We start from the raw sequence: 17,659 nt of genomic DNA, 5'->3' as shown, positions 1-17,659 counted from the left end.
TATTCAGAAATATCAACAAAGAACAGAAGGTTAAGACATTGAAGCTTCTTATAAGGATAAGGCTGTGTTAAGACGCAAAGAGGAAGCACATTACTCTAACACATAAATCCAGCTGCATAGATTTAAAAAATTATTTGAAATTACATATTTCTGAGCTTTTATCTTCTATGTTCTCCTTATTTTGTCTGTAAAGCACTACTTTTGTATTATTAATGATACCTGACTGCACTTCATTGGAATTTAATCCAAGTCTAAACATTTTTTGGTCAAAGATAATCAACTTACATGCCGATATCTGTATCTTCATGATGTGTAGAAGTCTGGATATTTATCAGAATAAGGATTTATTTCATCATAAAAAAATTAACACATAATCAAAAATTATAATTATTACTCAAATTAAGATAAATGGTATTTGGCCTTTACTTGTATAGCACTTTATGTAGTTTGTAGGACTACAAAACGCTTAAAGCTAGCTGTTGACACACTGAACTGGTCCACCCCTGCACGTTGCACCTTGTGCGTTGTCATGGCGCCTGGTCTGAATTTTCACTCTGGCATTTATAGGAACCCTCTATGAGGGCTGATTTTCAGAGAATAGTGCACCAAGGTACACATCAAAATTAAAAGCCACAAAATCGTTGCTCCATGCGAAACTCTTAAAGCACGACTATAACTCAGCCTTTACACTACATTCAGTCTCCATGTGCTGACTACTTGGTGTCCACAGCTGGCCTGGTGCAGAGTGACAGAAGCAAAGAGGCACCGGGCTCTGTGACCACCTGCAGCAGCGAGGCAGATGAAGTGTCTTGCCCAGGAGCACAACGACAGATTTGTTTGAACCAGTCACACAAGGTCAATTTACTAAAAAGCACAAACCTTTCAGTTGCCTTATTCTTAAGCACTTAGGACCCTGAGCGCATTGATTTTCCCAGCACCAGAATACCACCTTAGCATATAAAAGCAGGGAAGAGACGGCCTACCTGAGGGTCTGAAATCAGGCTTTTGGCTCAGTCAAAACAAATTTATGTGGATTAATGAAGCTGTTCTTTCCAAATTATTGAATGATAAATATTCACAAAACAGATTAGACACCAGATGTTTTTCTTTTCAGCAAAAAAATTTCTGGGCTATAACATTCAGCGTGTCAAAGACTTGGGAAAGATCCTTCAGTGTGGGATGAAAGGCCAACATTATTTTCAAGGTAGTTGGTGAGAGCACTTAAATGTGTGTGAAAGTTCAGATTTGACGTGTTGGAGGTCACTACACATATTTTCTGCTACACATAAGCAAAGATGCAAAAAAGCACTTAGATCATTTTAGTGAAATTATTCACATTAAGTCCAAGTACTCAAATAGCAACCCTGGTTATTTTCCTTTCCATCAGACACTTCGTAAAAGGGCTAATTAGGCATGACCTGTTTTCTGAAGCAATAACATAGGACATTTTAAAATGTTACAACTCAAGAACTAATATTTTTTTCTGTTCCTGGATTCAAGTCTTTTCATTGAGATGTCAGAGAAAGTGACGGTGTCACCAGTTGGTCGCGGGAACCGAAGAGCAACGCATCGCCAACCATCCCCCAACTGTTACTGAGCACTGCTCACCAGCTGGCTGACAGAGGGCAACTACAATTATCCAATGTTTACAATAAACATGAATTTGGGGGAATATTTAAAGTCTTGGGAAAAAAACCAAAACACGAAAACTGACAATCAAACGTGCCAATGAGTTAATATCAGCTTGTTATAATTATGCTGCTCTAAAACAAACAGCATGACAAAGCATAACTTATGCTGCTAATTGTACATTTAGCAAGTGATAGAGCTAAGTGACAATAAATGTCACTGACTTTGACTTTACAACTGTTTTAACTAATATGTGACTGATGGAGATAAGCAAACTTGCAACCTCGCAAAGACAAGCGTTTAGATAATGGATGGATAAATTATATGTTTCTTGTTTTTAACAGCAAAAAATTGAAGAATGTTTTAATTTTTTTGTCAAAATACAATGAAACTCAAGCAATTTTACTTTAGTGTAATTATCCCATACCCACCTATCTCTACAAGACAGGCACAGTGAGAAAAAACACACCCATGTTTCCACAGACTGTGCTCAACGCCAAAGAAAAAACAAGCTATCCGACTTAGAAAAGGGCCTGCAGAAATACATGACATTACTTTTATTTTAAGCAAGAGATTTAGAGAAGTAAAACAACAGAAAGCTCTATGAGTCACCAAGGGAATAGGTTTGGGAACTACATCAGTGTTTGTGGATCTGGCTGCCCAGATCCCCTGACAAACACTGACGAGGAGTGATGAAGGTAAAGCGACTTGGTCAGACAGAAAGCCATAAGTGTGAGTAGATGATACGGGCGGACAACGATCAGTGCACTGCTCTATGAATCTGGCAGTGTGGTCAGACAAGAGTCACGCTTTAGCAAAAAAGCCACATAACAGTCAGCTGGGGATATCCTGAACAGAAGAGGAAAAATCCTGCCTTAATAAAGCAAATATGGAATTATTTGGCAACAATTCCCAACGGCGTGTGTGTGTGGGGGGGTGTGTGTGGGTGTGTGTAGGTGTGTAAAAATTTAAGCTGCTCATTTTGATTACCATCTCTGCATTCCAGATGCTGGCAGATGCAACGTGTTGCGGGGATGTTTTTCTTTTCTGATACAAGCTCAGGAAGTAGTCAGGGATGAAGTGGGGAAATTACAAGATTCTTTTAAAGAAAACATAAAAAGTCATCACAATGTAATACTTCATTGAAGATTTCAGCTTCAGAAAATTTCCAATAACTTTTCCAAGGTGGAAGAATCCCAAGAGGGGCAGCAAGAGCCGACTTTCATTGAGTGAAGTCGACTTCATGGGTGAGGATGATATAATGGTGCGAGTAGCGAGTTGTTGGATTTAAAAGTGTAAATAAGCAGCTATACAAAGAGTTAATATCGTCATCTCAACGTGTAAATTATGAATGACTAGATGGAGGTCAGCAGCAACTCATCTTTGCATGTCTATGACAGAAATATTAGGTGAAGAAAATAGAGGAAAAAATCTCTAACCTTGTTTACATTTATGGTGATTTTGGAGCAGCTGTGGACTCAGGTGAGTGAATATGTTAAACGAACAGCTATTAGTTCGTTTACTCCACAAGAAGGAGGTTACTGCTGAAAGAAAGGCAAGAAGTCCTGTTCGCAGTTTGCAGTAAACCAAGTAGAAAACAACGGTGCAACAAGGTCCTTTGGCCAGAGAAGACCCAAATTTCTGAATATAGGTCAACCTTTTGGCCTACATAGAAAATTCTTTGTGTAGCAAAATGACTAACACTAAAACATCACCCTAAACACTGCAGATGCTGCTAAATGCAGGAGAATTGTATTTGTAACTTATTTTCTTCTGCACTGAAGTCAAAGCTACAGAAACATAAAATACTGCCCTGCAGAATCATCTTATTTTAATATTTATTGGTGCTCTAATGGAACCAAAAGAAGAGAAAACAGTATAAAAAAAACAATTTGTATGTATCCATCTTCTTTTTGTAAAACCTTAGGAAAAGTAGTGGTTCTTTAAATATGACAATAAATTTTCTACAGTAGATATTTATCTTTTTTGCTTATCCTCATATAATATTTGGGACTCTAAGCAAGGTTTCTTAACTGATCCGAGTGTAAAAATAGCTCTTTGGGTTGTAAATGTTGCCGCCTCCTGTTTTAGATCAACTAATAGTTTTGTGTTCGTAAGGCTCAGTCAAAGGACAGACCTAATTACAACGGAAAATCTGTGGTACTGCTTGAAAAATTAACATTCAATCTGACTGAACTTGACCAAATTTAAGAAATCAAACGGGCAAAATTTTCAGCCTTAATGTTGACAAATATTTTGGCATACAATTTTTTCTACCTACTAAAATATGAAAAATTATACCAGGCCCTATAAGCTACGGGTTCTGGACTCGTAGCTCGGAACCGAGGCGAACGGACCGACTCTGGAAAACCCAAGTTCAACCGGACCTGTTCTGGGACCAGCTGGAGAAACGGCAGCAGGATGTTTCTGTTTGGACCCGATTTGTAATCAGATACCAGAACTGTTTTTTGTAAATTCTATGATAATCCGTTTTTTACTGGAAATATTTAAGTTTCTTCCAAGTTTTCAAATTATTTAAACGTGTAGATTACAGGTTTTTGAATGAATCTTAAAAAGTAAAACATTATAAGCTCAAATTCTCGGTTCCCCCCGTTGAACTAATCCAAGAAAGTCAGAAAACTCTTAACTTGGTTCTTATTTAATAGGCTACATTAAATAAACATTAAAAATTCTCGAGTGAAGCAACAACAAGCAGACAAGTTGTGGAAAAAAGGGACGATGATCACCAACAAAACACGGATGAGCAGGCCATCTAGCTCCTCTATGTGAATTAAACCCAGGTGACCTCTTACTACACACACACACACACCCATGCACACACATATACGAGTACATCAATAAAGAGAACAGGGAATAACAAGCTTTAATTGAAACCACCCAGTTTGCCTGTTTTAACATCGCTTCCAAAATGAGAATTTTGAGATGTGAGGCAATCGTGATGCACTCGAGGAGCTTAGGGTAATAACGAAAAACGAGGGAAAAGTGTGGAGCCAAATGCCAGGAAAATTGTCCTATTTTACAGAGTTTGTTTAAGGCCATGAAGTCTGAAGAACGAGAGGAATAAACATGTTTTCTCTTTTTCAAAAGATAAAACATGCAGAAACATTGGGATAGAGAGGAAGAAAAAAAACATCATGATCTTAAAGATTTATTTTCTGATGTTCAAGGACAGGTTTGCTTCCAGTGTGCTACTTTTCTTTAGCAGAACTAGGCCGAAGCAGCAGTGTGTGTTGGCTCAGTACCTCCTGGAGTATTAAGTCGATCCTATCCACCTCACAGTCGATGAGAAAACGTTTCTCCTGTCGGTTGTCCATCTCCCTGATGATTTGTGTGTACGTTGAGACGTTAACGTTCCCAACAGAGCGAGCCGTCACCTGCCAGTTATTGGCTACAGCCGACTCCATTATGGCCTGGAGGATTGCAAAGCCTTTGGGGGGGATAAAGAGGAGAGAGCTAAATTACTGAACTGTGTGGGGTTTTTTTTTGGATGACAGAGAAACACACAAACATAAAAAAGTGAACAGAATTGATGAAGAAAGAAGAAAGGCACAGATTCAGTTAGCAAAAGTTTAACATTTCCATAACAAATGTGATCTTGCAGTTAGGTTTTTAAAGAAACTCAGATATTTGTCACATTACTACTAGAAACCTTTAAATATTTGTTGCAATTTTAGGTGATAGACCAACTCAAAGTTGCTTAACTGTGAACTTTTTTTTTTTAACATAAAACAAATCATACATATGTATTTGTATTCAGCACCCCTGAGTCAAAACAAAATGACTTTTTGCCATAGTTACAGTCTTCTTGGGGGGCACATCTTCACCAGATTCGCACATATAATCCAGGGTTTCCCCCAGAAAACTTGCTAAGCCCGGTGGCCTGTCATCTTTTTGAGTTAAAAATGTTTAAAGTTGACAGAAAGTTTGAAAATATCACTTGATAATTATGTACTATTCGAAGATTATTGCTTGAATACTGACTATAAAGTCTTAAAAAATGCTAACATTTAAAAAACTTAAAGTAAATAAACAATGCTTAGCCTGATGGGGGCCCAAGTAAAGCCTGGTGGCCCGCCAGGCTTATAATACACTGGGGGAAATCCTGTAACCTGAATTGCTTTCCCATTGTTCTTTGGAAAAACACCTTAAGTTCAATAAGAACAGACAGAGAGCATCTGAAAACACCCATTGTTGAGTCTTGCCAAATCTTCTCAACTAGATTTAGGTCTGAGCCTAAACTGGGCTGTTGAAAGACATGAGGTTCCTCTGATCTACTCCATTGTAGTTCTGGGTGTATATTTTGGGTCAATGCCATGCTAGAAGCTAAACCACTCCCTCAATCTTTGCATCTCTTTGTTGGAAAAGGTAAATGGCCTGTACACATTCAGTCATTCTCCAATTCACGCACACATTCACACACTGGTGGTACATTACACCAGCAGGCAAGCCGGGTGCAACTGAGTCAGACATAGCGGGGATTCGAACCACCACGGTCAGCCCGACTCGCTCTTCCACCAACATCAAAACTCCCACCAGCTGAATAAAAGCCTTCCCACAAATAGCATTTTCTATTTAGGCCAAAAACTACATTTGTGTTCTTCTGTGATCAGAGCACCTGGCATCTGCTGTGTGTCCTACAGGGCAAACTTTAAACTGCATGTATTTTTGCCTCGCCTTTAATATTTTCTCTACTTCTGCTACTCTTCCTTAAACGCCAGGTTTGTAGAGTGCACAACTAATAGTTGCCTTGGCAACAGATTTCCATCCCTGAGCTTTGGATCTAGAGTTACATCAGGCCTGTTGGCTACGTACATGATAGATGCTCTCTTTGCCAAGGCTGTCAATGTAGGTGGACGGCCAGGTCTTGGCTGTTTCGCGGTTGTGTCAGATATTTTCTAATTCCAGAGGAGGGATTGAACATTATTCTTTTTGATGTCCAAAGCTTTGGATAATTTTTTATAACCTAACGCTGCATTTAAACCTCTCTGCCCTGTCTTTTTCTTGGTCTCCATGATGTTCGTTCACTATGTTCTCTAACAAACCTTCACAGAAGAGCTCATACTGAGATTAAATTAGCCACAATAAAGACAAATGTTAAAAATAACTAAAACAACAAAGAGAATATAGACTGTAGAGTTTCACAGACTGGTGCCACAAAAAGATTAAGTAAAAGCTGTGGGTGCTACACCCTAACTAGCAGGATTAGAGTGGATAATTAAACCATTGACTGGGCAATAACGGCGTGTCCTCTGGTCTGGTGTTTGGTAACTAGATGTCTCCTCTCACACTTGGCTGTTTCATGCCTGGTGGACGAGTTCAAACTAACAAATCCAAAACCAAGAATCAACCTGAACTGCAACAATAAGACTTGAGAAATGAACTGACAGCTATGCAGTAAAACGGGCTGCAGCTCAGACGACACAATTGATGCAACTCAACGGCGTGTTGACTCTGCAGAGCTCACCGCAGCGGGTGATGAAAGTATGTGAGGTATAAGAAAGGGAGAAGCTGAGCTGACAGTAACAGGGCTGAGCTGTGATGCTAAAAAGTCTCATCACAATGAGGGGAGAGTCTAAACGGTCGTAATTTTTTAAAGGTTTTGGGATTTATGGTCAGCAGTCATGACAGGTTGTCTATAAATCAGCTGAAAACAAACATAACTAGTTCTTTTCTTTTACTTCTTAATATTTTAAGTTAAATTATATAACTAAGTGGTAGGCTTCAACATTTGCTTGAAGCACTTGATGAAAGTTTCTGGGAAATATATTATTTATAAGCAACTTAAGCATTTTTGTGGCCACTCGTTTAAGGATGTGAAAAACTTCATTTTTTAGTGCAGGAGGCTAATTTCCAAAAAAAATCCAACTTTTAATTCAAGGATATTTATTGAGTGGAGCAAAATCCCAAGTTCAGAAATAATTGCTTGAATTATAATTATAGTAATATTCTTACTGTTTTAAAAACCATTGCCACCCTTATTCTTACTGCAGCCCTATTAGTCCTTTGAAAAATTAATGAAATTATTTTTAATGTATACTTTAATATTTATTTTTTATTACTATTCTAGTGTTTATTAGTAAAAGGAACTTTACTTCAGAAAACTGCTTGTACTTTCTGAAGTTTAAATATGAAGCTGTTCTTCAAATTGGGAAAAGTGGAAATGTGACCAACAAGGCTGGTCAAAGTCTCAAGAATTATGCAATAAATGTAGCAATGATAAAAGCAAATAGGGGAACCAAATACCTTCAAGTAGAACTAATGTGTGTAAACTCCACAATAAATCTTGAGAAAAATTAAACTGACATTATGTCACACAGCAATCGTTTTCAGCACCACTATATAGTCAGAAGTCACCTTTTCTAAAACAAAAATAATAAAAAATACCCCCAGCTGAAGCCCAATATCAATGTTTTGGTTCACTGAGCTGTGTGAGTTGATGTTGAGAATGGATGCCTGCAGAAAGTTGTGTGTTGTAGCAAAAAGTGGCATCTTGAAGTCAGCAACTGTCCATAACAAGCACATGAGATGATCTATCTGCCAACGAGCAACGACTTAGGAGGCATGCTGGGAAAAAAAGGATCTGTTTGCAGATTCTTTCATTCTTTCAAATGTTGCTAAAAAAAGGCACTTCAAGGATACTCTGAAACATTTTTCTGTACATTTTCGGTCATCTGTGTACTTGTCAAAATTTGACAAATGGAGATGTGCCTTGATCATCACCGACTCTCATGGATAAACACATCCATAAAAGAAACTGATAGTTAAGATATGCAAGTTAGTCTTTTGATACGCTATGTTTTACCTGTTTGTTCTTATTTCCAAGTACAGAAACTTGCACTGATTTTGATGCTGATGCTGAGCGATGGCTGTCTAACGGTACTTTCATTTTCAAATCATTTCCTTTATTGAAATGAATACCAATGTACGACTTTGCTAAATAAACGGAAACTTCACCTCAAACTCTACATGTGGTGCTGGCATGAAGCAGAAGGTGAACATGTTGGGATGGGAAAAAGAGATCATGCTCTGTTAGGCATGGTGGAGGCGCCGTTATGATGTGGGCCTGATTCTCTTCCAAAGACCCTGGAAATCTTGTTGGAGTGATGACGTCATGGGCTATTTGAAATACCAGATTTTAAATAAAATGTGGTCACTTCTGCTTATCAGCGAAAATGTTTATTTTTTTCTCTCCAAAACCCACCGGCTGAAAACACATTTGCAATTTAATATTAATTCTTCACCAAATAAAACAAATTCTTCCACGGCAGTTTCAGTCCTCAATCTTACAAAATGAGATCAGAACACAAGATTTAACCAGACAAAGGAGAGAAACAGCCAAAGATGTCTCCGTATGCACAAGACTTATAAACTGTCTTAGAAAACGAAGCTGCAAAAAGGCGACGTCAAAACTATCAACAGAGTTGCCAATAATTATGGCACAGATGATTTTGTAAAAAAAAAGAAAAAGAAACAATAAGGCTTCTGCAAAAAATAATCTATCCTGGAGGAACAAAATAGCACCGGAGGCTGCTCTGTGTTAATTGATGGCAGGTAAAATAATTGAACATTTTTAGTTTTGTATATTAATGAACATGAAACAACACTTCTAATATTAAAAGCGAAATTTTTATTTTATAAGCTGCTGCGCAACAAGAAATGTTATTAGTTTTTACGGGTGCACTAAATAAACTAATTCCTAAAGATTATTTACATATATTTAAATTGCATTTACTTTTCTGCTTCCTGGGTAAGATCTTTGTAAACCCAGCATTTGGCTAATAAATGTGTATGAGAGAAAAATGGGACAGAGCCACAGGCATGAGGCTTTTTAATATTATGTGTCCCTTGTCAAATGTCTGTATGCCTCAAACTGCACAGCTAAAATCGGCTTTATTTAGATGTCAAATGGAACAAATACATTTAACTGCTCGTGTTATTCGCCATATTACACATATTTATATTAAAAGACCTCACATTATAAGCACTCTAAGAGAATCATGCATGACTCGCAACATTGGAAATAGATCAGAAATGTGGATGCAGAAAACATGTCAGGCGGTGAAAAAATATAAAACAGAATCTTACTGAGTTAAATATATGTCCTAGTTAAAGACAAAAAATATGCTCCAGAATAGATACTGATTATACAAAATGAGAGGCATCATAGTATGTTAGAGGAAGAATTAAGCTGCAAGAAATTGTAGATATTATAGTTGCTGAAAAAGGCAATTTACGAAAATATTAGTAAATCAATGTTCACAGGTAATCTCTGTAAGAAAATGAATTTCACGGCAGGTTAATGCTAGCTGCATTAATGTCGTTAAACATATTTAGGACTGAATGCTAAAGCAGTGTTTCATAAAAAAAGATGCAAAACTAAACTGACTGGAAAATAGTCTTTTACAATACTGTGGAGGATTTTTTGCACCCACTCTCTTTTGAAGAACTGTTTTCATTCACCCTCCTTGGAGGGTTTTTAAACTCAAATCAACCGTCTAAGATTATGCCACAATCAAATGTACGTCCAAGGCATTCCTAAGGCACTTGAAAACATTTATTTTATATTTCAAGCCATTCTGAGGCAGAGTTGCGAGTGTGGTGCTGCCTAAAGGCACAACTTGATGATCAAATATTGTTTTGCAGCGTTTCATGAATCCGTGATCCTGTTAATTGCAGCAAGCTGACCAGATGCTGAAACAAAAAGCTATGTTTGACTTCCTAAACTGTTGTTTTATATCAAAAGTTCCACTTAGATACATGGAAGTTTGTAGTTTTAACATGACAATATGTGAAAAACATCAAGGGGTATGAATACTTTAGCTGTCCACTGTAGCTTTCATTTGCTTCCCGTCTTTGAAACGTCTCTTTTTCAGCTACTTTTTGATCATGTAACTTCTTGATCTGGGCATTAAAGCTCAATCACCTGCTTCCCAGTCTAACAATCCCGCTGCTACCATGGTTACTCATTATAAAAGATTTGTAAAAAAAAAAGTGGCAGAAGCACCAACGGAAATGACTCAGACAACACAGCCTCTATATCAGAGCAGAAAAATCTCTCAAAAAATGGCATTTTTAACCAGATAAAGAGCCCAACAGAAAACCTCAAAGCTGACCGCTGAAGCTATACATCTTTCCAGGGGGAGTTTCTAGATGCAGCAAACAATATGTTAAAAAGGTCTAAAATCTCTTAAAACGTGTATATATCTCTGAGTATTCAAAGAATCCAGAATAAATATGCGGCGCATTTTTTGCCCGTTTCTCTTCGTCGCTCCTGGAACAGAAACAACCTGCTGCCCTTAACCAGTTCGGCCATTTACTGGTAATCGTTTCAGACCTGCCGAGTTGACGTGTTTGGCACGGAGCTACTAAGTATTCAGAGCACAGCAAACTTAGTGGACACATCCGCCCTCCCTTCCCCTGCCGGTGACCTTCACAGTGAAGTGCTCAGCAGACAGCGTTCAGGTCAGATTTGGCCTTTAAAGACAAGTGGCTCTCGCTGCGTGCCGCCACGCCAGCCCCGCGAGGTGCGGGGGGTCACGGAGGCGCCAGAGACCCGCGTCTCCGTGTTTGATACGCGCAGAGGTTAAGCAATCAAACAAGGGTGGCGGTTGCGCTGTCAGGAAGCTCTGCGAGAAGGTCTAATGATTAACAAGAAGCTGACCTCAGTCTGGACGTTATCGGCTCACATTTGCAGAAACATGTGGTCGTGTTTATACTTGGGGGGGAAGCGGAGCGTCAGCTCTCCTCCCAGTTCTGCGACGTGTGGCTCTGAACGTCATAAGCTGGGATACGTATGACATTTTAAAATTTATTAGCAGCTGCTTTACAAAGGATTTGGGGGCGAGGGGGGGATTTGCACGTTTCCCTTGAGTGTTATTTTTCGTCCTTTTCCTCCTGTGATTTTGGACTGAGACGTTTGTGCGTGCAGGCTGTTGTTTGAGCTGTTGTTTGTAAGAAATGAACTCAAACGTCCTGACCTATGAGTTCACAAGTATGCAAACCTCTAAATGAAGATATGTTAGTCTCTTGGAAAGTATAAACTCTGCACTGCCTTATTGGTTGCTGTCCAAAACGACTCGTAGTTGTGGTTGACTTTGCAAACAGATGGTGCATTTTACAGCAGGCAGCAGGCCGGACGACCGTTAAAGGGCGTTTTTACAGACTCGATTATTCAGCACTGACCCGAACAATTACACAAATTCAAAATTGGGAGCGTACTGTAACAATTCTAATTATAGCGCATCACACATCTCTCCCGCTGCAGCACTCAACCAAACTACCTGGACGCTGATGGAAATGAATTCCAGCGAGCTCCACAAGTCTTTAGATGTGCTCCAGTCTGGAGGGCATTTAGCTGTTATTAGCTCTGGGTTTTTGTTGTTGTTGTTTTTAGGTTTTACAACCTGCATTTGCACCGTTCATCTCAACCTTCCCGAGTAGGTAGCAGTTTGCAGTAAACAATAAAGAAAGTAGGTCAAACATTTTAAGAATCCAGTTGCTTCCCTCTTGCTGTTAAGTGGAGACCAAAGGCTGCAGGCTTGTTGAACTGTTTGCTTAAAGAGTTAATATTAAATGCTGCAATGCGAGGAAGCTCTTGAGGAAACTAAGATGACCTTGCATTGCTATGTTTAATTATAAGGATGACTAGTAGATTATGTTTACATGTGGCGAAGCTTTTTATTGACTGATTTTATCTGAGCCGGTGTTGGGAGCGCATTGCAGCCAGACAGGCGGATCTGACCATTTTCACGGCGCTTCTGATCGATTTCTCGGTAAAAACAACTCATATAATCATGTCAAGGTTGTAACATTCAGTTTAATCGGCAGCTATTGTTTTACAAAGATAGCTGCTTTTTAAAATAACAAAATTGTAAAATAAATAAATAAACGAGGTCTTGTGTGGAGGTCTTCTTACGCTGTTTTGTGTTGTTGTTTTAAACGCCAAGAGATCCGGTCTTTTTCCAACTTTTGTCAATCCTGACAGAAATAAAAGTCAGTCACCAGACAGTTTTCCAACACGTAGTGTGTATTTATAATTTCTCATTGCTGATATTAGAGGATGTTTGCTGGCTGATGGCAGGGCACAAAAATTAAGACTTCCTGAAAAGATGAGAGCATAGACTTTCTGGTAAATCCTGTTCTAATGTAAAGTATGACAGATTACTGGATTAAGGAAATTTCTAGTATACTACATGCTATCACACATAACAATTTTTGAGAATTTGGAAACAGCTGCTCTTTATTTCCCAAAGTTATGCGGGGAGGAGAGGAGAGAATGGATATTTCAGCTGCCTGAAATAATCTTTTCCCCCATCCATAAAATGGAAACAAATTAATTTACCTGCAAGTCTTTACCTGTGTTTATTCCTTTCATCATCAACAATAAATCATGTAAGTTTGAAAACATTTGCTCTTTATTTGACAAAGTTATGAGGGGGGAACCATATATCTTAGCTGCCTGAAATAATCTGTTCCCCCTCTATAACAGGGGAACAAATTAATTTACCAATAAGTCTTTAATTCTGTTTATTCCTCTCATCATCAACAACAAATCCTGTGGACCAAATATTTTAGCTGTCTGAAATAACCTATTCTATGTAGGGGGAACAGATTATTTCAACTAGGCCGTTGCATATGATAAATATGTTTTTTTTACAGCATTCCATTGCTGCTCTGGCTGCACGTTTAAGGTCATTGTCCCAGTGTAAGACGAACCTCCATGTTGAATAATTGAGTCTGTAAAAACGCCCTCCCTGAAACAGAAAGGGAGGGAAAAGTCTCCAGCGACGCGACATATGCTTCCTCTGAAGCTCATTTTGCACCAGCACTCGAACCGACAGTTTGCTCTTTTATCAGCTTTTGGCTGAAATCATTCTTCATGGACAGCTACTCAAAAGAGACTGGGAAAAGGACCGAGTTTTCTCCTGAAGAGATTAATGGCGACACGAAGCAGGCCTACGACGTAACAACATTGGTTAAAAAAAACAACCCCTCACATTTCAGATGTCGTGCAAACGAGCATCATAAGAACCAATTAGACGGAGAAGAAACGCGGGCTGCTGTGTTACATCAATTGCTCAAACGGTTCACAAATGTGTTCCTTGTGGATTCTAATTCTTTAGGAAAACAACTGCAACTTATTTCATGCATAAAATTGACTATATTTGGTCATTTGTTCACCGCAAAAACCCGAAGACAGCAGCAACTGCTTGGGTGTGTAGCACAATGCAGAGTTGGCTGCTATGTGGGAATCTCTGGAATATATGAGCTTTGCAGCCCACACAGCTCTGCCAAGGCGATCAGTATGTACTCTGCTGATATAGTACTATTTAAAGCCGGGACTGCTGGCTTTACACAGCAGAACATTTTAAGATCCAACTGTAAGCAAAATAAAATTGGAGAGGGCTCATAATCATTTATATTACTTTGGAGATTGGATTATTATTATTTTTATTATTATTGGCAAATTACTGGATATCATTAATTAATGGTTCCCACATTGCTTGAGTTAGTCTACGATGCCAGGCCTAAATTCTTTTAAGTAGTGCAATAAAAAAAAATGTATATATATTTTTACTTAAAATGAAATGCATCCTGTTGGGCTGACGGCTAATTTTCAGCCTGGATGGATGGATGGAGATGAAAGCATGTATTTCCATACCATAACCAAAGTTTGTTAAAAGCCAAAATATTGAAGGACGGATTTTTTTCTTAACATAGAGTCATAAGTTTGCATACACCTACATTACTGTGCCTTTAAATGACTGTGGAGCAATAAAAAACCAAGTTCATTGCTGGGTAAAACAATATTAAAAAAAAATCATATGCAAATATAAAAATCGTGGAAATGTCCAGCCATTCAGCAGGGTCATTAAAATGAGTACTGAACACAGGCTGAAAGGTCACTCAGTTAAGAAGTCACTACTTCAAAAGCAATGTAAAAGTAAGGCGGTGGCAGCATCATGTTGTGTGGGTTTTCAGAATGTACTGGTGCATTTCACAAAACAAACAATCGGGACAACAAAACATTCTGTAGAAACATGAAGGCAACACTTCAAGACGCGTTCAAGACGTGTTGGGACAAAAATGTGTTTTTCAAATAGAAATTAGCTAACTCTTTTGTTGTAATTTATGTAAATGCCTCCCGATGGGATTTATCTGTCCTGCATCAGTTCTGTTTCATTATAAAACCTTTTTCCATATCAATAATAAAAATATGTAATAAATGTAATATCTAAAGAAAATGGATAGGGAATTCCATCTGGAAGTACAGATTTTCTTACACTCCCCTTTTCTTTTTCTGCCCTCCTCCAGAATTTTAACCACAGGATTTGCATCCTCTGTGTGTTACTGAAGCTGCTCTGGCACCAGACTGTGTCCTCCTTCCCTTCAGTCTTGGGCAGCGGATCACATGACAAGTCACAGAGGAGCGTAGTGTGCAGCCTCAACTGTGACTCAGTCGATCCTCCCCCTGCACCGGCGAAGGTGACCTCCTTCCAATCCTCTCGGAGGCATCCCAACAGCACCGTCTTCGCGGGACGCTCCGAGCCAAGCGTGGCATCAAAGCGACCTTAGATAAGAACAACCGAACCCACTTCTGGAAAATCTCGAAAAACAATCTCAGCCCAATCACATGGTTCAACAAAGAAGGCGGATTTCAGTGGGCCATTCAGACGGAGGCGACAAATTAAAATGGATTCAAGTTGGCAGATGACAGCGAAAGGACACTTTTGAGTACAATTAGTCTGACAACACCCACTCCAAGTGAAGTCCAGTGTAGATAGCAGCTCCTTGCTTCCAATTAGATGAACTGCGATGAGCTCAGTCACCTCCACGCCACCCACTCCTACTAAATCTCACATCTGAAATAATCAGATAGATTATTTTCTACCTAGCAAAAACTGAAAACCTCCAGAAAAAACATTTGGCAGAATCCACTTTATATATTCTTCTGGTTTCCTTCACAAGTCACAAAATATCACTTTCCTATTATAAAAAAGAATAAATCCAAATAGTTTAAAATTATATAAGCTGCTTGGAGAAACACAACTCTGGTCAAAGTTCTGCTTGCGTTACAGGCCGGCATGATGTGCGTTTTGTTCTTTGTTTTGATTATTTTTTTCAATAAAATTCATGCGTGGATGCTGGTGTACATCTTTTAAATGCATCACCTATACCCAAAAGATGTTTAAAAAAATAAAGTGACTGAATTTTGCATATATAAATATTAGATTGTGTTGCATATTTACCAATCAGCTAATCAGAATTGTTTTCATAAAATTTTGGGTCAGCAATTCATTTCTATAAGACAGAATTACATTTATTTGAGTCCAGCAAAACTGAAATATTTTATACTGATAATGTTTGAAAAATGGAAACTTTAGCTTAAGTGTATATATATTTTTTAGAAAATTATTGACTTTAGCAAAATCACAAGTGCCGCACTTGCTGGGGCCCCCGGTGTCACTACTTTGCACACCATTATCTCGCATTATCTTGAAGAAATGTCCTTCAAAAAGGTCAACAGAAGTTGATCAGCACAAAATGAAGCTTAAAACCCAATAAAATAAAATAAAAAGAGCGATGGCTTTTAGAGCGGGTCTCCTGTCTGTTGGTCAGCCGAGCTCCTGTTAACCCACACAAAGTTCAGAGGTGAAAGGATGTTTGAAATTTGAAGCGTTAAATAGCATCTGATGGACCTGACAGCACATCTGATTGGTGCTCGGCATTTATTTTTTATAAAAGAGGCACAAAGGATTTGCTGACTCTTCTGTTCCTTGTCTCTCTTTATCTTTCCATGAGATGTGGTCCTTGTATTGTCTGTGAGACACCGAGGCAAAGCTAAGGGGAGAATTAAAAAAAGCCTTTGTCTCACTTGAAATAAGACTTGCGCTACCACCCCCATTCAAACTCTGAGCAAAACAGGGAGAGGATGGGTTTCTGTTCTTGTTATAAGATGCAGTGTTATGAATCACTCATCGTTGGCTTGATTGCATCTTTGTGTCCAAATCCATTTCTGCATAAACAAGGAATACGTCAAAGCTACAACTGCTGCTCATCTCCCATACATCCCCTACATGTCATCTTTGGTCTCTCTGGCCCAACAGAAGTTTAATTCTTTTGTTTATTTCTGGTAAACTTCCTTTGTTTTAGCAGAACTTCTGCTTCTCCTCAGTAGGGCTGTAACGATTCCTCAAATGATTCGAGTACCTCCATTATTAAAATTCCTTGAGGAAAATTTATCTGCCTCAAAGCTTCGTTAAAATTATGTTTTATTATTTAGCGCACCGTGTTCCGCCTGGGTCATTATTTGTGGTGGGCAGCGATCTCACTTCCGCCTGTGAGTTGTTGAAACGTCCTAGCAGCATGACGTTGAATTTCCCATCTTTTTGCCAGGTGTTGAGGGACAAATAAGTATTGTTAAATTGCGTGGCGTGATGTTGGGAGTACGATAGCTTTTCTGCTGTCAGAACGGAGTCGTTGCGTTTCCGAGAGAATGGTAGGAGGAGCGCTGGAGAGACAGAGAAGGAGAGATCCGAATACTCGATTAATCGTAAAAATAATCTATAGAGTACTCGATCAGAAAACTGTGATATACATTTGTTTTATTGCACCAGAAAGTCTTTTTGGGTATTTCCAAGTCTTGTTAAATTCCTAATTGGACTGAGATCTGTCCTTTGATTGGGTCATTCTAGTTTTGGTGTCATTTGCTCAGAAGATCTTGCTCCACATATTTCCTCAACATGGCTTCTGCTTTTGGCAGACTACAAATGGGAAACCTAAACCTCAGTCCAGGTGAACAGCCATGTCTTGGTAGGTCTGCAATATTCTTCTCACTCAGATGATAGATATAACAGCTCTCTGCAAGTAATTCAAAGTTTGGATCAATTTCTCCATAGTTTCTCCCTGGCCTGCTGTTTATTGTTTGTCCACTAATGTTCTCTAATACATATAGAACAGCTGGATTTACACCAGGAATAAATTACACAAGGAGAGGACTCTTTGCTAT

The 17,659-nt window shown here is 38.7% G+C and overlaps 1 protein-coding gene across 5 annotated transcripts in view; it reads right to left on the bottom strand.

The window, feature by feature from the left end:
* The window catches only part of gria3a (glutamate receptor, ionotropic, AMPA 3a), an 85,285-nt gene that overhangs the window by 42,177 nt on the left and 25,449 nt on the right, over positions 1-17,659 (bottom strand). For all 5 annotated transcript variants that reach the window (XM_032576012.1, XM_032576010.1, XM_032576011.1 and 2 more), the window contains one exon: positions 4,893-5,077. In XM_032576012.1, the coding sequence (XP_032431903.1) occupies positions 4,893-5,077 (185 nt within the window). The remainder of the gene's footprint in view (positions 1-4,892; positions 5,078-17,659) is intronic.

The sequence above is a fragment of the Xiphophorus hellerii genome, chromosome 11, assembly GCF_003331165.1.
Source record: "Xiphophorus hellerii strain 12219 chromosome 11, Xiphophorus_hellerii-4.1, whole genome shotgun sequence".
Classification (NCBI taxonomy): Eukaryota; Metazoa; Chordata; class Actinopteri; order Cyprinodontiformes; family Poeciliidae; genus Xiphophorus; species Xiphophorus hellerii.
The sequence above is the reverse complement of the archived record's forward strand: the minus strand, read 5'-3'. Positions and strand labels throughout refer to the sequence as shown.